At 49.4% G+C, this 22,999-nt stretch overlaps 1 protein-coding gene across 3 annotated transcripts in view; it reads left to right on the forward strand.

Annotated features, from left to right (window-relative positions):
• The first annotated feature begins 2,313 nt into the window (after positions 1–2,313).
• Positions 2,314–22,999, forward strand: part of LOC133354652 (pre-B-cell leukemia transcription factor 1-like) — a 41,747-nt gene continuing 21,061 nt past the window's right edge. For 2 of the 3 annotated variants that reach the window (XM_061571679.1, XM_061571681.1), the window contains exons 1-3: positions 2,314–2,749; positions 6,259–6,515; positions 13,563–13,636. In XM_061571679.1, coding sequence (XP_061427663.1) covers positions 2,723–2,749; positions 6,259–6,515; positions 13,563–13,636 — 358 coding nt within the window. In that variant the 5' untranslated portion in view covers positions 2,314–2,722. Of the gene's footprint in view, positions 2,750–3,207; positions 6,516–13,562; positions 13,637–22,999 lie in introns of those variants that run through there. The other variant, XM_061571682.1, reaches the window with a different exon arrangement.

Raw genomic sequence — 22,999 nt, forward strand, 5'->3', positions numbered from 1 at the left:
TGATCGCGTGACAGCCGAGCGAGTGGTATATTTTAGCCAAATACTTAAGGAGCACAAAACGAAAACTTGAAATCAGGGCTTTGGTAAAGTTGTCGGTGACCGAGACTGATACGATACAATCTTCTACAATTTAGGATCCGGTTTAATCAGAGGAAGTGGCCGAAACCCGGATTCGAACTAGGGCAGATCTCAAGGGGTTCCAGCTCCGTGCTCTGACCTCTAACCCACCAGGTCATCTCGCCATTTGTTTCATGAGACATTTCGCCGAGATCGTCAAACCAAAACAACAAGAGGAAGGATTTTTTTTTGATTCCCCTTTCGAATCCGTTCAAAGAGACCCGCGATGTTTCAAATGCCGCAATGCCACGTGGGGGAATACGAGACGGTGGTGGCAGCCCTTCATTAATGACGGTCACGAAACAGAGGCCCTTAGAGAGCCACCCCATGCGGTCCCGGACTTGCAGCTTGCCCACCCCTGCGCATGGTAAACCAGACTGGACTTCCACGGTGAACTGGACTTCCATGGTGAACTGGACTTCCATGGTAAACTGGACTTCCATGGTAAACTGGACTTCCATGGTGAACTGGACTTCCATGGTGAACTGGACTTCCACGGTAAACTGGACTTCCATGGTGAACTGGACTTCCATGGTAAACTGGACTTCCATGGTGAACTGGACTTCCATGGTAAACTGGACTTCCATGGTGACCTGGACTTCCATGGTAAACTGGACTTCCACGGTGAACTAGACTGCCACGGTAAACTGGACTTTCATGGTGAACTGGACTTCCATGGTGAACTGGACTTCCACGGTAAACTGGACTTCCACGGTAAACCGGACTTCCATGGTGAACTGGACTTCCATGGTAAACTGGACTTCCATGGTAAACCGGACTTCCATGGTAAACTGGACTTCTATGGTGAACTGGACTTCCATGGTAAACTGGACTCCCATGGTGAACTGGACTTCCACGGTAAACAAACTTCCATGGTAAACTGCACTTCCATGGTAAACTGGACTCCCATGGTGAACTGGACTTCCACGGTAAACAAACTCCCATGGTAAACTGGACTTCCACGGTAAACTGGACTTCCACGGTAAACTGCACTTCCATGGTAAACTGGACTCCCATGGTGAACTGGACTTCCACGGTAAACTGCACTTCCATGGTAAACTGGACTCCCATGGTGAACTGGACTTCCACGGTAAACCAAACTTCCATGGTAAAGTGGACTCCCACAGTAAACTGGACAATCAAAATAACAAGAGACATAACATTTAAAAAAAAATAGAATTTCAAGAGCCGCACTGCCGCTCCTCATAGAGCCACCGCATGCGGCTCAGGAGCCGCAGGTTTTTACCGACCCCTGGGGCGAGATGCACCTGAAGGCTGCAAGCCTCCTCGACCAATCATCAACGGGGTAACCCGGATCTCGTGTGCATGGCAATCCATGGACTGGTTTCACTTCCATTGACACTCATCGGCAAGGCATCGAGGCTCATGAACAGGAACCTTCAAGGGCGAGTTCGATTTCTTGGCGGTTTCATCGGCAAGGCTGCGGCCACTTAATCCAACGCCACTGATCACTCATAGTATGGCCATATGGTCCATTCGACTGGTTTTGACTTTACTGGGTCTGATCGGCAAGACCATGGGCCTTACAAACGAATGGCACTGGGGTGTTCCAATAAAATAAAAACTGGACGTTAAAAAAAGTCCCTTAAAAACTCAAAGCTTTGCAATAGCCTTTGCCAGATCAGAGGAAAAATATAGTTAGAGGCCAAAAACCTCCAGATTACATATGCGCTACGTTTACATCTGGAGGAGAAACCTCTGCTCTGGCAAGCATCATTCGACTCCTCCCCCCAACCACCGATAACAACCGCTAAAGGCGTGGCTCTCGCAAAGCCCCTCCCAAGCATCGCCTTCCGATTGGCTCATCGCGCTGTCAATCACAGTCGTTGGGCGTGGCACAAGGGAATGTGTGAACGGAGGGCGTGCACCCTCGCTTCTCATTGGCTGCTCTCGCCGTCAATCAACCGCAAGAAGGCGTGGCGACACGCACCTCGCCTTCCGATTGGCTCATCGCGCTGTCAATCACATTCGTTGGGCGTGGCACAAGGGAACGCGTGAACGGCGGGCGTACACCCTCGCGTCTCATTGGCTGCCGTCGCTGTCAATCAACCGCAAGAGGGCGTGGCAACCCGCCCTTCGTGCTAGGCACGCGCTCCCATTGGTGGAATCGGCGCGAGTGGGCGTGTCGCTAGAGGAGTGGGGGGGGGGGGTCGAGACGAGGGGGGTGAGAAGGAGCGGACAGGGCGCGGGGTTGATGTCGGCTTTACTCGGCTATCATTGAAACATCATCACCATCACCACCATCATCATCGTCGTCGTTTAATCTTTATCGTTTCCAGGCTGCCCGTTGTTCGACGGGCAGTTACAATTTTAGCACGTTCTTTATTTCTCTTTTATTTTCTTGTGTAATTTTAACGAGTGGCAAGGGGGGGGGGGGTCGGCTTGCGGTGTGGTTTTAGTTTTGAATTCCGCAGTGTTGCTAGTTTGAGCTCCTGGCTTGGTGTTGTTGCGTGTGGATACGAAGCAACTGAGCCAATAAGTGAGCCTCTTGTCCGCGTCGACCCAGCAGCAACTTTTAATAGGAGCCCGCCAGCCCGCCCCCCCCAACCACCAGCCCCCCCAAGTCGCTGGAGTTGCAGAGAACATGGCCTGGAGTGGCCGCCCATCAGTTGTGTGTCTCTAAAGAACGCGTGGGACACGTCACCACGACAGCACACACACAGTACACACACACTACACACACAGGGCACATACAGGGCACACACAGTACACACAGCACACACAGTACATATACAGGGCACATACACAGTACACACACACAGTACATACACACAGTACACACACAGTACACATACAGGGTACACACACAGTACACATACAGTACACACACAGTACACATACACAGCACACACAGTACACATACAGTACACACACAGCACACACAGGGCACACACAGTACACACACAGTACACACACAGGGCACACACAGGGCACATACAGGGCACACACAGTACACACACACAGTACACATACAGGGCACACACACAGTACACATACAGGGCACACACTACACACACAGTACACACACTACACACACAGTACACACGCAGGGCACACACACAGGGCACACATACAGTACACACACACACTACACATACACAGTACTCAGTACACACACAGGGCACACACACAGTACACATACACAGTACACACAGGGCACACACAGTACACACACACAGTACACATACAGGGCACACACAGTACACACACAGTACACATTCAGGGCACACAGTACACATACAGGGCACATACAGGGCACACACACAGTACACACACACAGTACACACACAATACGTGCAGTACACACACACAGTACGTGCAGTACACACACACACAATACACAGTGCACACACAAAAGCACATACAGGGCACACACACAATACGTGTAGTACACACACAATACGTGCAGTACACACACACAATACGTGCAGTACACACACACAATACATGCAGTACACACACACAATACATGCAGTACACATACAATACGTGCAGTACACACCGAATACATGCAGTACACACACAATACGTGCAGTACACACCGAATACATGCAGTACACACACAATACGTGCAGTACACACACACACAATACATGCAGTATACGCACACACACCATACAGGATATACAAACCTACATAGAACATATAGCACACGTGCAATACACAACTTTTAGTGTGCATACATCACCTACAGCATATAGTGCGTACAGAATGCAAACCATACAGCATACACACGAGAGATAAAGCATACTCACACAATATAACGATGTCTACCTAGCACATCATATAGTACATATAACGTGCATTGCATATGCAGAATACAAAGTGTAGAGTATGGAATACACAGCAACACCGATTACATCACTCAGGATATTATAGAAGGCCAGTACAGGGGGTGCATACATAATACATCGCATGCAGAATACATAGCACACATAATACATAGCATGCAGAATACACAGCATACAGACTACATAGCATACAGACTACATAGCATACATAATACATAGCATACAGAATACATAGCACGCAGAATACATAGCTTACAGACTACATAGCATACAGACTACATAGCACACAGAATACATAGCACGCAGAATACATAGCTTACAGACTACATAGCATACAGACTACATAGCATACAGAATACATAGCACACAGACTACATAGCACACATACTACATAGCATACAGAATACATAGCATACAGACTACATAGCATACAAACTACATAGCATACATACAGAATACATAGCACACAGAATACATAGCATACAGACTACATAGCATACAGACTACATAGCATACATTGCACACAAAATACATAGCATACAGATTACATAGCACACAGAATACATAGCATACATAATACATAGCACACAGGATACATAGCACACAGGATACATAGCACACATACTACATAGCATACAGAATACATAGCATACATAGCACACAGAATACATAGCATACAGACTACATAGCATACAGACTACATAGCATACATAGCACACAGAATACATAGCATACAGACTACATAGCATACAGACTACATAGCATACATACAGACTACATAGCATACATTGCACACAAATACATAGCACACAGAATACATAGCATACATAATACATAGCATACAGAATACATAGCACACATGATACATAGCACACAGACTTCATAGCATACAGAATACATAGCATACATAGCACACAGAATACATAGCATACATACTACATAGCATACAGAATAGCAAATACACCTCGCATTGGACGCATCACACGACGTACATGAATTAAACAGACACGTCACACAGCACACTGCTACTGAACCCATCACATCAGCTCCGATGCAATCACCTACAAGCACACATCACTCAAAGACATGCCGTACACACTGCTTTTCCCTCCACTGCTTCCACAACCATCACCACCACAACAACCACCACAACCTCCATTTATCCCTCCCATCAGAGCTAACGAGCACCCATTACCACCCCAACTATCTTCATCATCCTGTCCATCAACTCATCAGCCATCACCACGCTAACCCTCCCCCCCCCCCAACACTTTCAGCCCGTCGACCCATAAAGCCACTTCATCTTAATTCCACCCACCACAACCATCATCTGTCTGCACAACACTCCACACATTGCTGCTTTGTCATCACCTTCACTATCACCACCACCACCACTCACTCCACCTCTCTTCACATATTCCTCCTTTACCACCACTTTTACTATCACCACCACCACCATCATCACCATCATCACCACCACCACCATCACCACCACCACCATCACCACCACCACTCACTCCACCTCTCTTCACACATTCCTTCTTTAACACCACTTTTACTATCACCACCATCACCACCACCACCATCATCACCACCACCATCATCACCACCATCACCTCCACCACCATCACCACCACCACTCACTCCACCTCTCTTCACACATTCCTCCTTTACCAACACTTTTACTATCACCACCATCACCACCACCACCATCATCACCATCATCACCACCACCACCACCATCATCACCACCATCACCTCCACCACCACCTCCACCACCATCACCACCACCACTCACTCCACCTCTCTTCACACATTCCTCCTTTAACACCAACTTCACTATCACCACCACCATCATCACCAACTTCACCATCACCACCATCATCACCACCACCATCATCATCATCACCACCATCACCACTCACTCCACCTCCCTCAACACATTCCTCCTTTCCATCACCACCTCCACCACCACCACCTCTCGCCACACTCCGCCCCACCACCACCATCACCTAAACTCCACCCACAATCTCCACCCACCACAAACTCCACCTCCCCACCACCACCACCACGACACACAACACTCCACATTCCTCCTCTGCTACCACCACCAGCAGCAGCAGCAAGCACCAGCCTCCACCACCACCACCCAACCACAACAACAACAACCACCAGCACCACCAGCAGCCTACACCACCCAACAACAACAACCACAACAACAACAACCACCACAACCTCCTAACGTCACCCCCCGTGTCTCCCCACCTCCTCTTCCCCTCCGCCACCCCCGGCAACACCAACCGTGGCGTCCTTCATGATGGAGGACCAGGCCCGCCTGCTCATGCCGCTGTCGGCAGCGCTCGGTCTGCACCCTCCTCCTCCTCACCCTGGAGCCGGTGGAGGTGGAGGAGGAGGTGGTGGAGGAGGTGGACACGGAGGAGGAGGAGGGATGGCGGGTCCGCATCTCCAGCCCGACGGGGGAGAGGCGGCGGCCGCGGCGGCTGCGGCCTCTAAACGAGAGTTGGCAGACATCCTTCAACAACTTGTGGGCATCACGGATCAGAGCCTGGACGAGGCGCAGGAGAGGTGGCTGCTGTTGTTGTTGTTTGGTTGTGGTGGTTGTTGTTGTTGTGGTTGTTGTTGTGGTGAAGTTCGAGGTGGGGGTGGGTGACCGTTTCGCTCTCGGGGGTTCGGGCGCGAAGGCGCTGCTACCGCCGCCGCCATTTTAGTGAGGGGAGCGATGTTGATGTCTGTGTCTGTGTGCCTAGTGTGTGTATTGTGTGTAGTGTGTGTGTGTGTGTAGTGTGTGTCTTTGTGTCTGTGTGTGTAGTGTGTGTATTGTGTGTAGTGTGTAGTGTGTGTATTGTGTGTGTCTGTGTGTGTAGTGTGTGTATTGTGTGTGTGTGTAGTGTGTGTATTGTGTGTAGTGTGTCTTTGTGTCTGTGTGTAGTGTGTGTGTGTATTGTGTGTCTATTGTGTGTAGTGTCTTTGTGTGTTGTGTGTGTTGTGCGTGTTGTGTGTGTTGTGTGTGTGTATTGTGTGTCTGTGTGTGTGTATTGTGTCTAGTGTGTGTAGTGTCTTTGTGTGTAGTGTGTCTGTGTGCCTAGTGTGTGTAGTGTCTTTGTGTGTTGTGTGTGTGTGTCTGTGTGCCTAGTGTGTGTGTAGTGTCTTTGTGTGTGTGTAGTGTGTGTGTAGTGTCTTTGTGTGTGTGTCTAGTGTGTGTGTAGTGTCTTTGTGTGTTGTGTGTGTGTCTTTGTGTGTTGTGTATGTGTGTGTCTTTGTGTCTGTGTGTCTTTGTGTCTGTGTAGTGTGTGTGTGTCTATTGTGTGTCTGTGTGCCTAGTGTGTGTGTAGTGTATTTGTGTGTTGTGTGTCTTTGTGTCTGTGCGTGTCTTTGTGTCTGTGTGTAGTGTGTGTGTATTGTGTGTGTGTCTATTGTGTGTCTGTGTGTGGTTGTGTCTGTGGTGATGGCTGTGTGTGTGTCTGTGTGTGTCTGTCTATTGTGTGTGTCTTTATGTCTGTGTGTCTATTGTGTGTGTCTATTGTGTGTGTCTAATGTGTGTGTGTGTATTGTGTGTGCCTTTATGCCTGTGTGTGTCTATTGTGTGTCTGTATGTCTATTGTGTGTCTGTGTATGTGTGTCTTTGTGTATGTGTGTGTGTCTCTGTGTCTGTGTATATTGTGTATGTGTGTGCCTTTGTCTGTGTGTGTCTATTGTGTGTCAGTGTGTGTGTATTTGTGTCTGTATGTGTCTTTGTGTCTGTGTGTGTATTGTGTGTCTTTGTGTGTGTCTTTATGTATGTGTCAGTGTGTGTGTGTTTGTGTCTGTGTGTGTGTCAGTGTGGTTGTGGTGATGCCTGTGTGTGTGTCTATTGTGTATTTATGTCTGTGTATTTATGTCTGTGTGTGGTTGTCTCTGTGTGTGGTTGCGTCTGTCAGTGTGTCTTTGTGAATCTGTTGGGTGTGTGTGTGTGTGGCTTGTGTCTTTGTGGCGTGTGCCTTGTCTATATTGCATGTCTTGTCTGTGTGTGTGATTGTGTCTTGTGTGTGTGTGATTGTATCTGTCAGTGTGTGTGTGGCTTGTGTCTTTGTGGAGTGTGCTTTGTATTTGAGGTCTTGTCTGTGTGTGTATGTCTTGTGTGTGTGTGATTGTGTCTGTCAGTGTGTGTGTGTCTTGTGTGTGTGTGATTTTATTTGTCAGTGTGTGTGTGTGGCTTGTGTCTTTGTGGAGTGTGCTTTGTATTGGAGGTCTTGTACGTGTGTCTTTGTGTGTGTACCTCGTGTGCATGTCTGTGTGTGTGCACCTCGTGTGCATGTCTGTGTGTGTGAGTGTGTGTCTTGTGTGTGCGTCTCGTCTGTATTGCAGGTCGTCCTCTCTCTGTATTTGTGTTTCTGAATGGATGTCCTGTGCGTCCCTGTGCCTTTGTGTCTCTCTGCCAGTGTGTCTGTGGAGACCTGTTGTGTGTGTATTGCCTGTATCGGAGGTCTTGTGTGTGCCTTTGTGTAAATGCCAGCCTTGTATCCCGTGTGTTTTTATATCTGACCGGTGTGTGTGCGTGTGTGAATCTGTTGTGCGTGTGTTGTATGGCGTGTGTATGTGCGTGTGAATCTGTTGTGTGTGTGCGTGTGCTGTCATTTGCGTGTGCTGTGTCTATCGATCTTGGTGTGTCTCATGTCCACGTGTCTGTGTAATGTAACAACAACGCTTGTCCCCCAGCAGTATGTGAAAGGCAACACTGGATGTGTGGGGGGGGGTCTCTGTCTTTGTTGTAACGCGTGCATGTTGTTGTTCGGTGTGCATCTGCTTGTACGCGTTACTAGTATCTGTGTGTCTATGTGTGTGTGTCTTGTGTGTTAAGAGGTTCTATCTCTCTGGCTGTGTCTATCCATTGTGTTGTGTGTCTTATACACGTGCAGACTTTGCGGGGAGCGGTGGTGCAGCGGTTAGCGCGCTGCGCTACGAACCCGGCGACCCGAGTTCGATTCCGTGGTTCGGTGTGTGTGGTAATCATCGCCACTGGGGAGACAAAGGCGGTCGGGCGTGGTTGCTGGCCATCCACTCCCCTTCGTAGTTGCTCGCTAACAGCACTTGCCCCAGCAGTCTTTGACAGGCTACACGGGGGATCTTTGTCTTGAAGTCTGTGCCCATCGTGTAGCTTTCGTGGGTATTATTTTGTGTCTCGGAAGGCCTGTGTCTGTAGTTGATGTTGGCGTGTGCCTTGTGTGTTGTCCGTCTATTGTGTGTGCTTGTGTGTGTGATTTGTCTCATCCGTCTGTCTCTATGCTGGGATATTTGTCTCTGTGTAACCCATTGCGTGTGTGTGTGTGTGTGGTTTGTGTTTTATCCGTCTGTCTCTATTCTGTCCACGTGTGTGTTGGAAGGGGTGGGGGAGATGTTTGTGTCTGTGTGTAACCCATTGCGTGTGTGTGGTTTGTGTTTAATCCGTCTGTAACTATTCTGTCCACGTGTGTGTTGAAAGGGGAAGGGGTGGGGGGGGGGTATTTGTGTCTCTGTGTAACCCATTGCGTGTGTGTGTGTGGTTTGTGTTTCATCCGTCTGTAACTATTCTGTCTACATGTGTGTTGAAAGGGGAAGGGTGGGGGGAGATATTTGTGTCTCTGTAACCCATTGTGTGGTTTGTGTTGTCTTTTAACCGACTTGCCAACCCTGTGTGTGTGTGTACGGTCTGAGGATCTCGTATTGTGTCTCCTCGTCTGTGTGTCTGTGTAACCCGTTGCTCGCGTTTGAATTGTGCACACGTTGCTTATTTATTCTGTCCCGTGGTGCCGTCTATCCTCTATGCCAGTGTCTGCGTGTGTCTCTGTGTGTCTCTTAGTGTATTCACTGGGTGTACGACTGGTAGAGTTGTTGCGTTGTGTTCTTGTGTGCGCGTGTGTGTGTCGTCAGTGTATTTTGAGTGTATGTGTACGTTCATTTGTCTTGTGCGTCTGTTGTGTGTCTTGTGTGTGGCCACTGTGCCGATTGTCCGTGTCCTGTCTGTGTATTCCCTGTCTGTCTGTCTCCCCGTGTGCCTTGTCCCAGGAGGCCTGTCTCTCTCTGTCTTCCCCGCCGTACGTGTCGTGTGAGTCTGCGTCTCATTGCCTGTGTGTGTGTGTGTAGCGTGTGTGCGTGTCTTTGCCTGTGTGTGTGTAGATTGTGTGCGTGTCTTTGCCTGTGTGTGTGTAGATTGTGTGCGTGTCTTTGCCTGTGTGTGTGTAGATTGTGTGCGTGTCTTTGCCTGTGTGTGTGTAGATTGTGTGCGTGTCTTTGCCTGTGTGTGTGTAGATTGTGTGCGTGTCTTTGCCTGTGTGTGTGTAGATTGTGTGCGTGTCTTTGCCTGTGTGTGTGTGTAGATTGTGTGCGTGTCTGTGTGTAGATTGTGTGCGTGTCTGTGTGTGTGTAGATTGTGTGCGTGTCTTTGCCTGTGCGTGTGTGTGTAGATTGTGTGCATGTCTTTGTGTGTGTGTGTAGATTGTGTGCGTGTCTTTGCCTGTGTGTGTGTAGATTGTGTGAGTGTCTGTATGTGTGTGTAGATTGTGTGCGTGTCTGTGTGTGTGTGTAGATTGTGTGCGTGTCTGCCTGTGTGTGTGTGTGTAGATTGTGTGCGTGTCTTTGCCTGTGTGTATAGATTGTGTGCGTGTCTGCCTGTGTGTGTAGATTGTGTGCGTGTCTTTGCCTGTGTGTGTAGATTGTGTGCGTGTCTTTGCCTGTGTGTGTAGATTGTGTGCGTGTCTTTGCCTGTGTGTGTGTAGATTGTGTGCGTGTCTTTGCCTGTGTGTGTGTAGATTGTGTGCGTGTCTTTGCCTGTGTGTGTGTAGATTGTGTGCGTGTCTTTGCCTGTGTGTATAGATTGTGTGCGTGTCTGCCTGTGTGTGTAGATTGTGTGCGTGTCTTTGCCTGTGTGTGTGTAGATTGTGTGCGTGTCTTTGCCTGTGTGTGTGTAGATTGTGTGCGTGTCTGTGTGTAGATTGTGTGCGTGTCTGCCTGTGTGTGTAGATTGTGTGCGTGTCTTTGCCTGTGTGTGTGTAGATTGTGTGCGTGTCTTTGCCTGTGTGTGTGTAGATTGTGTGCGTGTCTGTGTGTAGATTGTGTGCGTGTCTTTGCCTGTGTGTGTCTCGTGCATGCCGTGCCCTTTTCTCAGTGTCTACCAAATGCCCATCTCGTGTGGCTTATCACCCATCGGTGTCTCACGTTTGTTTAGTTTCTGTGTTTCCATTGAATGTCTCAATTCTGATGCGTTAATATTACACGTGTGCCTTCCAGTACGTTTCATGTCTCTTGTCCTTTGTGTTTCTTATGTATCCTGTCTGTGTATGTTGCCATGTCTTTGTGTATTGTCTCGGTGTGTTTCATTTAACAGCGCCACTTGCGTAGCTACGTGTGCCACATGTATGGTTGTGTGTCTGTCTTTCGTATGGTTTTGTGTCTTTCGTATGCAACTTGCCTGTCCGCCTTGTCTAAGTGGGTGTCCTGCGAATACATTTCCTTCACTGTGTGTGTGTGCCCTGTCATTGTCATTTGTCTGTGTGAATTTTGTCCATCTCGTGTCTCTTGTGCATCTGCGCGTGTGACCTGTGTGTGTCTTGTCTGTCTCCCTATGCCTGCTGTGTGCATCACGTGCCTCTTGTACATGTATCTCGTTCCTGTGTCGTACTCGCAATATGTAGCTTGTGTCCTAATTCACACGTTACTTATCTTGTATGCATGCTATGCAAATTTCATCTATTAACCTTCGCCTTTTTTTGTCCAGTATTTTTGTGTATTTGTGTATGATGTGCTTCTTTGTGTGTCTCCCTGCCATGTGCATCTTCCGTGCATTGTGAGTCTTGTGTGCGTGTCTTTCTGGAATCTCGACTTGATTCTTCTGCTGCTGTGTGTGTGTGTGCCTCTGGTGTGTTTGTTGTGCCAGTGTGTTTGTGCGTGATGCTGCATCTGCTGAGTTACTGCTGCCCGTCGACTTTGACTTGTACGGTTACTTTATTACTGGCCTGTGATTTTTGGCATCTCGATCGCCTGTGTGTTGTTTACATTTGTGTTAAACGGTTGTGTATATTGTGTGTGATCTTATGTTCCTGGAGTGTATGCGTGTTGTTTTGCCTATCCTGGACTGTATGCTGTAATGTGTTCTTCGTGTGTTCTATATGCCTGTGCTATGCTTTGTGTACGTGTGTATTTTTTTTGCCTGTGCTCTACTATATGCTGTGTTTGTGTAGTGTGCGTGCGTGTGTTGGTTGTCTCTGCGTGTTATAACATTTCTGCACAATATAGCAAGAGCCGAGTTTCTGTAGTTTGTGTAATGCACCGCTATAAACTTTTAATAGCTTGAGTTCGATTCCAAGTCGTCATGGCTAACATCAGTGGCGAGCGATACCAGCACTTGTGCTGGACCCCCCTCCAAAGTTAACCGAGCCATAATTGCATACCTGATGCATTGTGTAAACATCAGAATTTGTGGAGGAAAGAATCCCGGTTGCCGGTTGTGGTGGTGGTGGTCACGCCACCAATTTGTGAATTTGTGTGCTGTGCCGGTGTTCAGAAATGCCCGCTAACAGCAACTCGCTACAAGTTTATACCGCTGTACACAAGGGTTCTTAGTCTCTGTGTGTGTGTGTGTGCAAAATGCAATGTTACCTTTGTGTCTAGTTGTGTGTTGTGATCGGAAAATTTGTCACAGGAAGTGACATCATGGAGATTGTCACTTCCTTGGCTTTCCTGCCCAAAGTGCCATCACAGACGCAGATATACGCGGTGTAAGCCAATTTTGCTAAATTAATTTTTGAAATGGCTACATAAAAAAAAAGATTTGACTGATGCAAATAATTTTGATGGAAATTATTTAACCGATTTAAAAAATAATTTTGTCAAAATTAAAATGAACGGATGAATATTTTAAATAATTACGCTAACACTTAATGGGCGAATAGTGTCGTTTAAACGCGATTAATTGAATTGCGAAACTAAAATACAATTTTCAAATCTGAAATTGGATTAAAAAAAATCTGAAAATACAATAACGGAAAAAAACAGAAATAACACAAAAAAATAATTACTTGGTGAAACCGACTAATGTCTCACATCATCGCCAACAATGCGGCAAATCACCAGGCCATTGCGTAGTCGTGTTTTCATCAGCACATGACACTGGCCCCTGTCATACTGTGTGTGCGTGCGCGTACTATGTGTGCGCACGCACGTACTCCGTGTGGAGTGGTGGCGCAGTGGTTACCGCACCGCGCTACGAACACAACGCGACCCGACTTCGGTTTCCGCTCACGACCAACAACAGTGGCGAATATTTGAACCGGTCCTGGGCCTCGCCTTTGGTTGACCCGGCCTGAAATGAGTGCCTGGTGCGGTGTGTAATAAACATCGCCACTGGAGAGACAAAGGCGTCCGGGCGTTGATCTTGGTCACCGACACCCGTCGCGTGACGTGCTGCTCTTCATAGCACCACCGATTAGCACAGTTGGCTACGTACTGTGCGAAAGAAGTTCAACATACATAGGTGCTCGCTAACAGCACTTTGGCTCAACGGCCTGTAAAAGGCTGTAGGGCGGGGGGGGGGGGGAAGTTATTTGTCCTTTTGTGTGTTTTACATTTGTGTTTCGTGTGTTGTGTGTGCCTTATGCGCAGGAAACATGCTCTGAACTGTCACAGAATGAAGCCCGCCCTTTTCAACGTGTTGTGCGAGATTAAGGAGAAGACTGGTGAGGCCTTGTGCATCTGCTACACATTAACCATACACACACACACACACAGCGCGCGCACACTCGCATACGCTCACACGTACACGAGCCCATTATGTTGCGTCGAACATTCCCAGTACGTGCAGCGAGCTTGGTTGATTTCAGCTTTATTGTACGTGCGTGATAAAACGTAGGTAGTGAAAATTCAAAATACAGTGCACGTTAAATGACGCAACACGTTCGTCAACACTGTGGCCTTGAACAAAAAAAATGTCATAGGTGACGTTTTGGGCAATGGATCTTCTTCACAGCGATCGGCAAGGCCGGTGAAGTAGCCAGCGATGTTGAAATGTGCACACTCGCCCATATACCCGACGTTTGCCTCGCACAAAGACCACGAAACGTTGAGAAAAGTGCGGTTAGCAAGCACCTACGAAGGCTGGCTTGGCGCATATGTGGCCATTGCCTGGCCCGGCGGCCTTTGTCTTCCCAGTGCCGATGTTTACACACCACACCAGGGACTCATTTAAGGCTGAGTCGACGTTGGGGCAGAGAACTGGTTCAGGTGGTCCACGACCGATGTTTAACCTGTGGCTACGGAATCCGATATCAGGTCGCCGGCTTTTTGTTGCGCGGTGTGTTAATCGCTAGGCCAACCACTCGGCCACAAACACAATATGTACTTACAGAGAGGACAATGATGCATATTGAAACATATTTGCATTATGCGCGCTCATTAACACACCTACATCTACGTAGCCCGCATATGCTTCCTGCAAACATTCACACATGAAACCCATGCGTTCACGATAACCAATGCTCAATGCGTACACACACTGATCTAAACACTCGTACAAAGATGCCCTGTGTAGCCTTGAACGTATTGTTGGTGCGGGGGGGGGGGGTTGCTGTTAGCAAGCGCCTATTAGGGCCAGCTTGGCGTACACACACACACACACACGCTGCTCATTACACACACCCTGAAACGCTTTAGGTTCCCCACCGTGGACCGGCGTGACCCCGCCGTGCGATTGGCCCTGGCCGCTCACATGGCCGCACAGCAGCCAATCGTGTTTGCTTATTTGCCTGTGCGTGCTGGGAAGTTGAGAACCTCAAGTGCCATCTTGGCCTGTGTGGTGTGTCCTGGGGCAGGGGAGGGGATGGGGGGGGTACAGTGATGGTGGCGATGTTGACGGAAGTGGGTGAAGGGCGATGTTATTGGTAATATTGGTGATGGCGAGTGGTAATCGTGATAGATGTTGTTAGTAGCGGTGTTGGTTTTTTGATCGTGGCAGCGGTTGTGATCGTCCTGTGAATATATTGATGATGGCGACGGTGGTGGTAATATTTGTGATGGTGGTAGTAATGTGGATGGTAGTGGTGTTGGGTTTTTGATTGTGGCAGTGGTTGTGATTGTACTGTGAATATATTGATGATGGCGACGGTGGTTGTGGTAATGTGGATGGTAGTGGTGATGGTTTATGATGGTGATGGTAATTACAACAGAGCACAGCATTTTGTTGTTTCGGGAATTTTATTGATGAGCGTTGCGATGGCTTCTGATAGTGACGATGTCCGTGGTTGCGGTAACGATGGCGGTCATCGTAATGGTGATGGTGGCGGGGATGACGATAACAGTGAAGTTATCGGTCTTTGTTCAGATTGCTTTCGTGATTTATTCTGATTGTGGTGGTGGTGGTGCTGGTGATAGCGGTTGTGGCGAGGAGTGGTAGCGCCGATGGTAATGATGGTAATAATGCTGGACGTGATGACGGTAATGGATGGTTGTCATTATCGCTGTCTTTACAACAGTCATCATCGCCCATTCACATTCTGACAACTCATCATACTTTACAGTACTTAACCAAATGATAGCCCATTGAGATTCATTATCTCCATTGCAAGGCAGGCGTTTGTGACAAAAGTTACATAAGGAACGTCATTTGCGGTCCATTTACCGCGGTCATTAGCGCCGCGCGACACGCGCACACACTTAGCCGCCTCTTGTGTGCCGTGTCATGGGATATTTGACATCCACACAACGGAGGTGACCCCGTGGCACAGAGGTCAGAGCTCTTGGGCCGATGCTTCCACCGGGATCTTGGCGAGATGTTAAATCCCTCGCCTGCTGTACATGAGGTCGTGGGTTAGAACCCGACCCTGCCGTGTGTATATTTGGAGTTTGCCTCTCTTGCTCCCAGTGGTTCCGTGTGGTTTTTCTCCGGGTCCTCCAGTGTTTCCCTCCACGTTTACAATCGATGTGCTTTGAGAGTATTTGGCTGCTGTCAATTTCCCACGTGATGATTGGCCACTTGGTTGAGCTATCATTTGTGGCGAGGTCGCTTCAGAAAAAAGAGCTACGTAGTTCAGTGGGCTTTGCCTGGTAAAATATAAAATAGTTGAGTTTAAAATAGTTTTTGGTATTAGATGCAGTCGGCCACCTGTGATTAAAATGTGTTCTCAGCTGCTGTGACTTTGGTGGTCTCAGCCCCGGTCACCGATGACTGCACACACAAAAAAGTCACGTTAATTTGGTCGTGCAGTTATTGCGGCGAAATTATAGTTATGAAAATTAAACAAAAGCAAAAAGCCCGGTTTGAATGTCACGCGACGGACTTTGCTGTCGGTGGCACAGCAGGTGGGAAAGTGCCGCCCATCCCCTCCCCAATGCTAGAACGGACGTCACTTTGAAGGGAATCTCAGAGGTAGCTCTTTGACATCCACGTCTGCGGGAGGCACTCTCTCGTACAGTGGGGGTTGCACTGCTCCGCGGGAGATCCAAACGTCGCATGACAACAACACCGATGGCACGTTTTCTCTAAAACTGGTGGTCGGGGGAGGAAAGATTTAAAAAAAAAAGACGAAAAAATGTCAAAAATAAACAAACGGCTGCTACTGCTGCAGTCGAAACTTACGATCTTGTGCCAAAACTGGCCCCCGGTTACCACCACCACCACCACCGCCGCCCAGACCTTGGTGGTGGTGGAGGAGGGGATAGAGGCGAAAAGGAGGAATCCTTTCTCTCTCTCCTCTCTCTTCCTCCCCCCTTGTGTTCGAACAAAGCTCTCGTGACAAATGGCCACGGTTTTTTGCATGCAGCCTTCACCGAAGGCACCGTGACGGTGTGATTAGGCGTCAGGCCAGGCCGAGACCGAGGGGTGGTGCCTGTGTTTCCCCCCCCCCCCTTTTCCTCTCCCCCCCCCCTTTGTGTTCCCCCACTGAACCCGCAGTGCGCTGGTAGTGCGTTTGGAGTTTTCCGTGTTCTCTCTCTCTCTCTCCCCACGATGGTCGCGTGGAATTTTTCTCCGCGTCCTCCGTTTTTTCTCCTCCACGTTTAGAATCGATGTCACACGTTCACGAGTAATCTGGCTGCTAGAAATATCCACGCGATGATGATGATAAGCTGCTTCTTCGAGCTATCACTTGTGGCCTGGTCGCTTCTGAAGCACAGATAGATGGCTCGCTTGCGGCCTTACCTGGTGAAATGAAAATAAATGTCGATTAAAAGCTTTCGTGACTGCAAGGATTCATCTTCTTGGTTCTTTCGGTAAAGTCACGTAGAAGGGAAATAATAATAAAATAATAATAATAAAACATAATAAAATAATTTTCACGAAGTTTCGGCCACAACGCAAGCAGCATTCTTCACCTGAGGACGGCTGCTTCCGTTGTGGCCGAAACGTCGTGAGAATGATTTTATTATGTTTTATTTTTATTATTGTATTACTTTCCTTCTACGTGACTTTACCGAAAGAACCAAGGAAATGAAAATAGTTGAATAGTTTTGTTGCTGTGTGTGTGTGGCCGGTATCACGGTTGCGAATTTTTCCAAAGTCGGAAGTTACCCGCAAGGTTGACCTAATTAGGTAAGAGCCGTATCGCAACATCGGGGGGGGGGGGGGCCCTTCTGTGGAACTACCGCAGACTAGACTCGTCTGTGAAACACAGCGCCAACGCGATGCAGCCGTGCCGTTATCCGAGTGGCTGGGATGCCTGCTTGTGCTGTGATTGTCCGGAGGTCGCCGGTTCGATTTCTTCTCCCGGTCGGCGGAAGTTGAAACAATTGAGCAAGTTTTCTGAAATCGTCCCTCTGCATCTGTCCACCCAGTGGTGTAAAAAATGAGTGCACTGTAGTGGCATCGAACAGCAGGGTAATGTGCGGTGGGGGAAAGTGTGGGTACTCTCACATCTGCCCAAGACTCAAATGGCTAGCTTGGAAGACTCGGCCAAAAACACCCTCCTCCTGAGGGCCTCTCTTGTGCTCCCTCCAGTGGAGGCCCATCCGTCAGCAGTGGCATGAGCAAACAAAACATTTGCAGGCCTCCAACTTCTTATAAGAATTGTGCGGACGCCAAAATGTAGGCGTGATTTGATTTGATGCGCGCGGGTATTGCTGACCGCCGCGTTCGTTTTGAGACGCGTCCCGTCTCTCCGGCCCACGGGGCTATCCGTCGTGGTGCGTCGTCTTTTGCTCTCTCTCGGCCTAACCTCGCTCACTGCGGGTGGCCTGCCTGCGTGGGCTTGTTGTTGCCTCTGTTCTTGGCCTGTAACGCCGGGCCTGCCACCCCGCTACTACCACCACCCCCCCCAGCCCGCCCGCCCGCCCCCTCCAATGCTATGTCTCCAAAAAATGCTGCTCGCCAACTGCAGAGTCTTAAATAATCGTCCTTGTGTTGGTTTCTATTTGGCCGCCGGAACGTCTGTGTGCGTGTGTGTCTCTTTCGGGGGCTGTGGGGGTGGGAATGCTTTTGAATAACAATCGCCGATTATTTTATCATTTGGTTTTGAAAGCCACACGGTTAGGGCGAAAAGTCCATGCCGGGAAGCAGCGGAGAGCCGCACGCTTGGAGTGACGTTGAGGGACGCAAAGACGAGCACATGGTTTATTTGGGGGGAGATCCGTGTCGCAGGGTCAATTTTACGTCGTTCGAATTTGTTTTTAAAGAGCCACGTGGGCTTTCTGGGTAGGACGCACCGTGGAAAGAAGGGCCAGTCAGTGACCGATTGTTGAGAATAATTGCGGAGTGGCAGCCAAGGAATGGAACGTGTCCCGAGAGGACGGGCTGACTCCCACAGCGGTGCACGAGATGTTAACTACCTCGCCCGGTATACAGGAGGTTGTGGGTTCGATCCCTGTATATTTGGACTTTGCGGTGTCTCTCTCCGCGTGGTCGTGTGGATTTTTCTCCGGGTCCTCCGGATTTTCCCTCCACATTTAGAAACATGCGTTTAGAGGATTTGTCTGCGATACATTTCCACGTGATGGTAAGCCACTTCATTGGGCTATCATTCGCGTCCAAGCCGCTTCTCAAAAAGAGCTAAATAGCTCAATGGGCTTTGGTGAAATTTTTAAAAAATATTTTTAATAGATGGGGCGATGAAATCGATTCGTGTGTAGGTGCTGGGTGGATTATTACTTTGCAGGATTGTGTGAAGAGGTGGTGGCGGCGGTGGTGTAGTCGGCGGTGGTGGTGGTTGTGGCTTGGAAAGGCCGTCATCCAGCAGTGAATTGATAGATGTGCAATACTTGTAGATGTGCCTCAAGCGTACTGCGGACAAACTGCCTTCAGTTGCGGCTCTGTCCGTCCGCGTGATTGGCACGCACCGGCATTGGGAGTTGTCGACGTCTACTCTGGCTGCGACGGAGTGGGTGTAATTTAACACCGTGTGTGTCCTTGGGAGGTGTGGGCACAGAGTGGCCCCGTGTGGTGCAGATTCTGCAAAATTTAAGGGGGTGGAGGGCAGTCGTACCGCTTCAAAGCCGGGTGGTCGCTTAGCAGAGTGACCGAGGCTAACCATGTACATGTGTGCGCGCACGTACGTACACGAGTGCGTGTGTTTGTGTGTCTGCGTGTTAGGAAGAGCCGAACGCCGGGGGTGGGGGGGGGGGTTGAGACTGCAATGTGTCACAGTCGGGAGCACAGGTGGTGCATCTGTCAGTCATCTGGGTTAACCCGTAACACGTGGGTCTGTCCTGTGACTCCTGCCAGCCTCCGGCCACACTTGCCATGACCTCAAAGTGCACCTAGCCTGGCACAGGCGCTCTCGTGACATCACCGTCACTTGGTGACGAACGGCGGTTGTAGTTGAATGCAGATGTGTTCACAGATTGGGGTGGAGAGGTAGCCTAACGGAGGTGGAGCGATGGGATCGGCACACGTGCAGCAGTGAGACGGATTATGGCATGGCAAGACTCACGAGGGATGGCGACGGTGTGGGTAGGGCCTTCAACCGCCAGTGGATAGAGCATGACCGGTGAGCATGATGGTGGCGCAGTGGTGAGCGCGCTGCACTACCAACCCGGCATGCCGAGTTCGATTCCTGCTCACGACCAACGTCCAATGGCGAACATCTGAACCGATCCTGGGCTTCGCCGATGATGACTCTGGCTTATTCAATGCCTGGTACGGTGTGTAAACATCGGCACTGGGGAGACAAAGGCGGTCACTCGTGGTTTTTTCCCATGCCCACCCGCTCGTGCGCCGTTCTGACCTAAGTACGTACTCGCTCTCAGCACTTGCCCCAAAAGCCCATGTAAGCTATAGTGGTGGAGGGGGGTGGGGGGACCTTTGTCTTTGGTATACACTCGATCTGTGTCTTCGCAGTCTGCTGCTGAATCCAGCTCCTTGAAAACAGTTGTCGCCATATCGACGTACAGTAGTCCAGACGCCGCCAGAGGTGTTAACGGAGGTAAGGCAGCGTGCCAAAGTTAATGATGCCCTTAGCAGCTTGACAGCAAAAACATTACGGTCGGAGGGTGCCGAAAGAGTGCAGTGTTTTGCCTCCCTGTCAAGAAAAGAACGCGTCTGGCCTTTGGATGCGGGAAGGATGTTAGGAATTTTCACGGGACGAAATAGAGGGGAGGCAACTTGGGAGTTCCGAATTGAACTTGGCCAGGAAGCAAGCGGTGTTGAGATGTTGTTGGGAAGAGGAGGGTAGTGGTGGGTGGGGACACATGTCCGTGATGTGGCTCAATGAAGAAGAGGTCATCATGGCTCATGTCATTGATGCCACCGATTCTGGCCAGGGCTTCCTCGGCTGTCGCACCAGTTAACACTCGGCCTCCAATATAGTCTTATCGTCACCACCACCACCACCACCACCAAGTTCAAGTGTATATTGTTTGACCAGGGTGAGAGACCTCGAGAGACCAGGATAAGTTTCATTTCCAAGAGTGACTTGGGGCATTAGTCTGCCAGTGGGGTGGGCGATGATGCCCATGTACGATCCCAATTGGTCTCGAGGTCTTCCCCTTGGTCGGCAACCACTGGGGTTCCACTCGAATGCTCGTCTCGTTCACCTCGGAGATGTTGACTACCTCGCCTGGTATACAGGAGGTCGTGTGTTCGATCCCGACCCAAACGCGTGCTGTATATTTGGAGTTTGCGTGTTTTCCCCGTGGTGGTCACGTGGATTTTTCTCCGGGTCTTCCGGTTTTCCCCTCCGCATTTAGAATCAACATATCTATGCGTTTAGAGTGTTTGGCTGCTATACATTTCCAAATTTGTGGCCAGGTCGCTTCTGAAAAATAGCTACATATAGCGCAGTGGGCCTTACCTGGTAAAATAAAAAGTTGTTCAGTTTAGTTTACACGTGTGCCGGCCACCATCCCAAGCTTCTCTTCCAAATAACGCCTGCGTCCGCGTCTTCCGAGTTGCTCGCCGCATCCTGCCATGAAATTCCTGGCATCCTCTGCATGTACCGGCACTCAAAGAAAGATGCAGAAGCGTGTTTTCTCACACAGTCCAGCTCTGTGACCCCCGCACAATAACGTAGACGTCGATTACCACCAGCCATGGCCCATCCACATAGTGAATACGAGAGACGGTGGCATCCTTAATAAAAAGACGTGTCACGTAGTAGTCCTTAAAAAGCCGCCGCACGCGGCTTCCTGAGCCGCAGGCTGCAGACCCCCCTGGCTCTTTCTCATCGCATTCCCAACTCGCAAGTCGCTTACCCCATCCTGTCCCGTCCGTGACGTTCCCTACGGCGTTCACAAAAACGCACGTGTCCGCCGCTCTCTCTCTCTCTGCTCGCCGGGCCAAACGAGCGTTTGGTTTCTGAAAGGAAGGCGTAACAGTGCGGGACAGAAACACAAATGCGGCCGTGAAACCGACACCGCTAGACAAGGGGCAGCGAAATAGAGCGGTCATTGATACGACGTCCGCTACAGCGGTGCGATGGAGTGCACAGGACGTTTTCTTACACAGTGAGAAGCTTGACTTGAAGCTTTCGTGACTGCAGGAATTCATTTTCTTTTGAGTCTTTCGGTAAAGTCACGTAGAGAGGTTCAAATTAGTAAAATTAAAATGAACAAAAAAACTACGACGTTTCGATCACAACACAAGCGATCACCATCAGGAGGAAAACGGATGGCGATCGCTTGTGTTGTGATTGAAACGTCGTAGTTTTTTTGTTTATTTTTATTCATTTGAACCTCTACATGACTTTACCGAAAGACCCAAAGAATACAGCGAGAAGCGTTTCGATTCGTCCGCACGCGAGTGTGTATGGTGAACTTGTTTCGCACTGTACGTAGCCAACCCTGCTAATCGGAGGTGCAGGGGGAAGGGCAACAAACTATGGGTTTCTGTGTGAGTCTATGGGTCTCTGTGTGAGTCTATGGGTCTCTGTGTGAGTCTATGGGTCTCTGTGTGAGTATGTGGCTCTGTGTGAGTATGTGGCTCTGTGCGAGTCTATGGGTCTCTGTGTGAGTCTATGGGTCTCTGTGTGAGTCTATGGGTCTCTGTGTGAGTATGGGTCTCTGTGTGAGTATGTGGCTCTGTGTGAGTCTATGGGTCTCAGTGTGCGTCTATGGGTCTCTGTGTGAGTCTATGGGTCTCAGTGTGCATCTATGGGTCTCTGTGTGAGTCTATGCAGGGGGAAGGACAACAAACTAAACACAAACAGCAGTTGGAAAGAAATTAGTTTTGAATCTAGATGATTTAAAAGTGCATGGCTGCAGTGGGCTTCCTAATATCGGAATGAAGCGCGTTCCAGACGGCCCGTAGAAGCGCATCTGAAAGCGCGTGATGCGGTGACAATCTTTGTTCCATGGCCAGCCAAAAGTTTGATGGCCAGCGGAGGTTTAGCGGTTAGCAGATAGCGACCCGAGTTTTTTTTCTGCTCACGGCCAACGCCATTGACGAATATCTGAACCGGTACTGAGTACCCCTTAGGTCGACTCGGCCTCAAATGAGTATCTGGTGCGATGTGTAAACATCGCCACTGGGGAGATGAAGGCGATCGGACGTGGTGTTGGCCACCCACCCCCTCGTGTGCCGTGCCGGCCTTCATAGGTGCTGCTCGCTAACAGCACTTGCCCCAGCCGTCTGTTCAGGCTATACGGGGGATCTTTGTCTTGTAGTCTGTGTGTCCATTACG

The sequence above is a fragment of the Lethenteron reissneri genome, chromosome 48 (assembly GCF_015708825.2).
Source record: "Lethenteron reissneri isolate LAM-NWPU_2019-01 chromosome 48, ASM1570882v1, whole genome shotgun sequence".
NCBI classification, from domain to species: Eukaryota; Metazoa; Chordata; class Hyperoartia; order Petromyzontiformes; family Petromyzontidae; genus Lethenteron; species Lethenteron reissneri.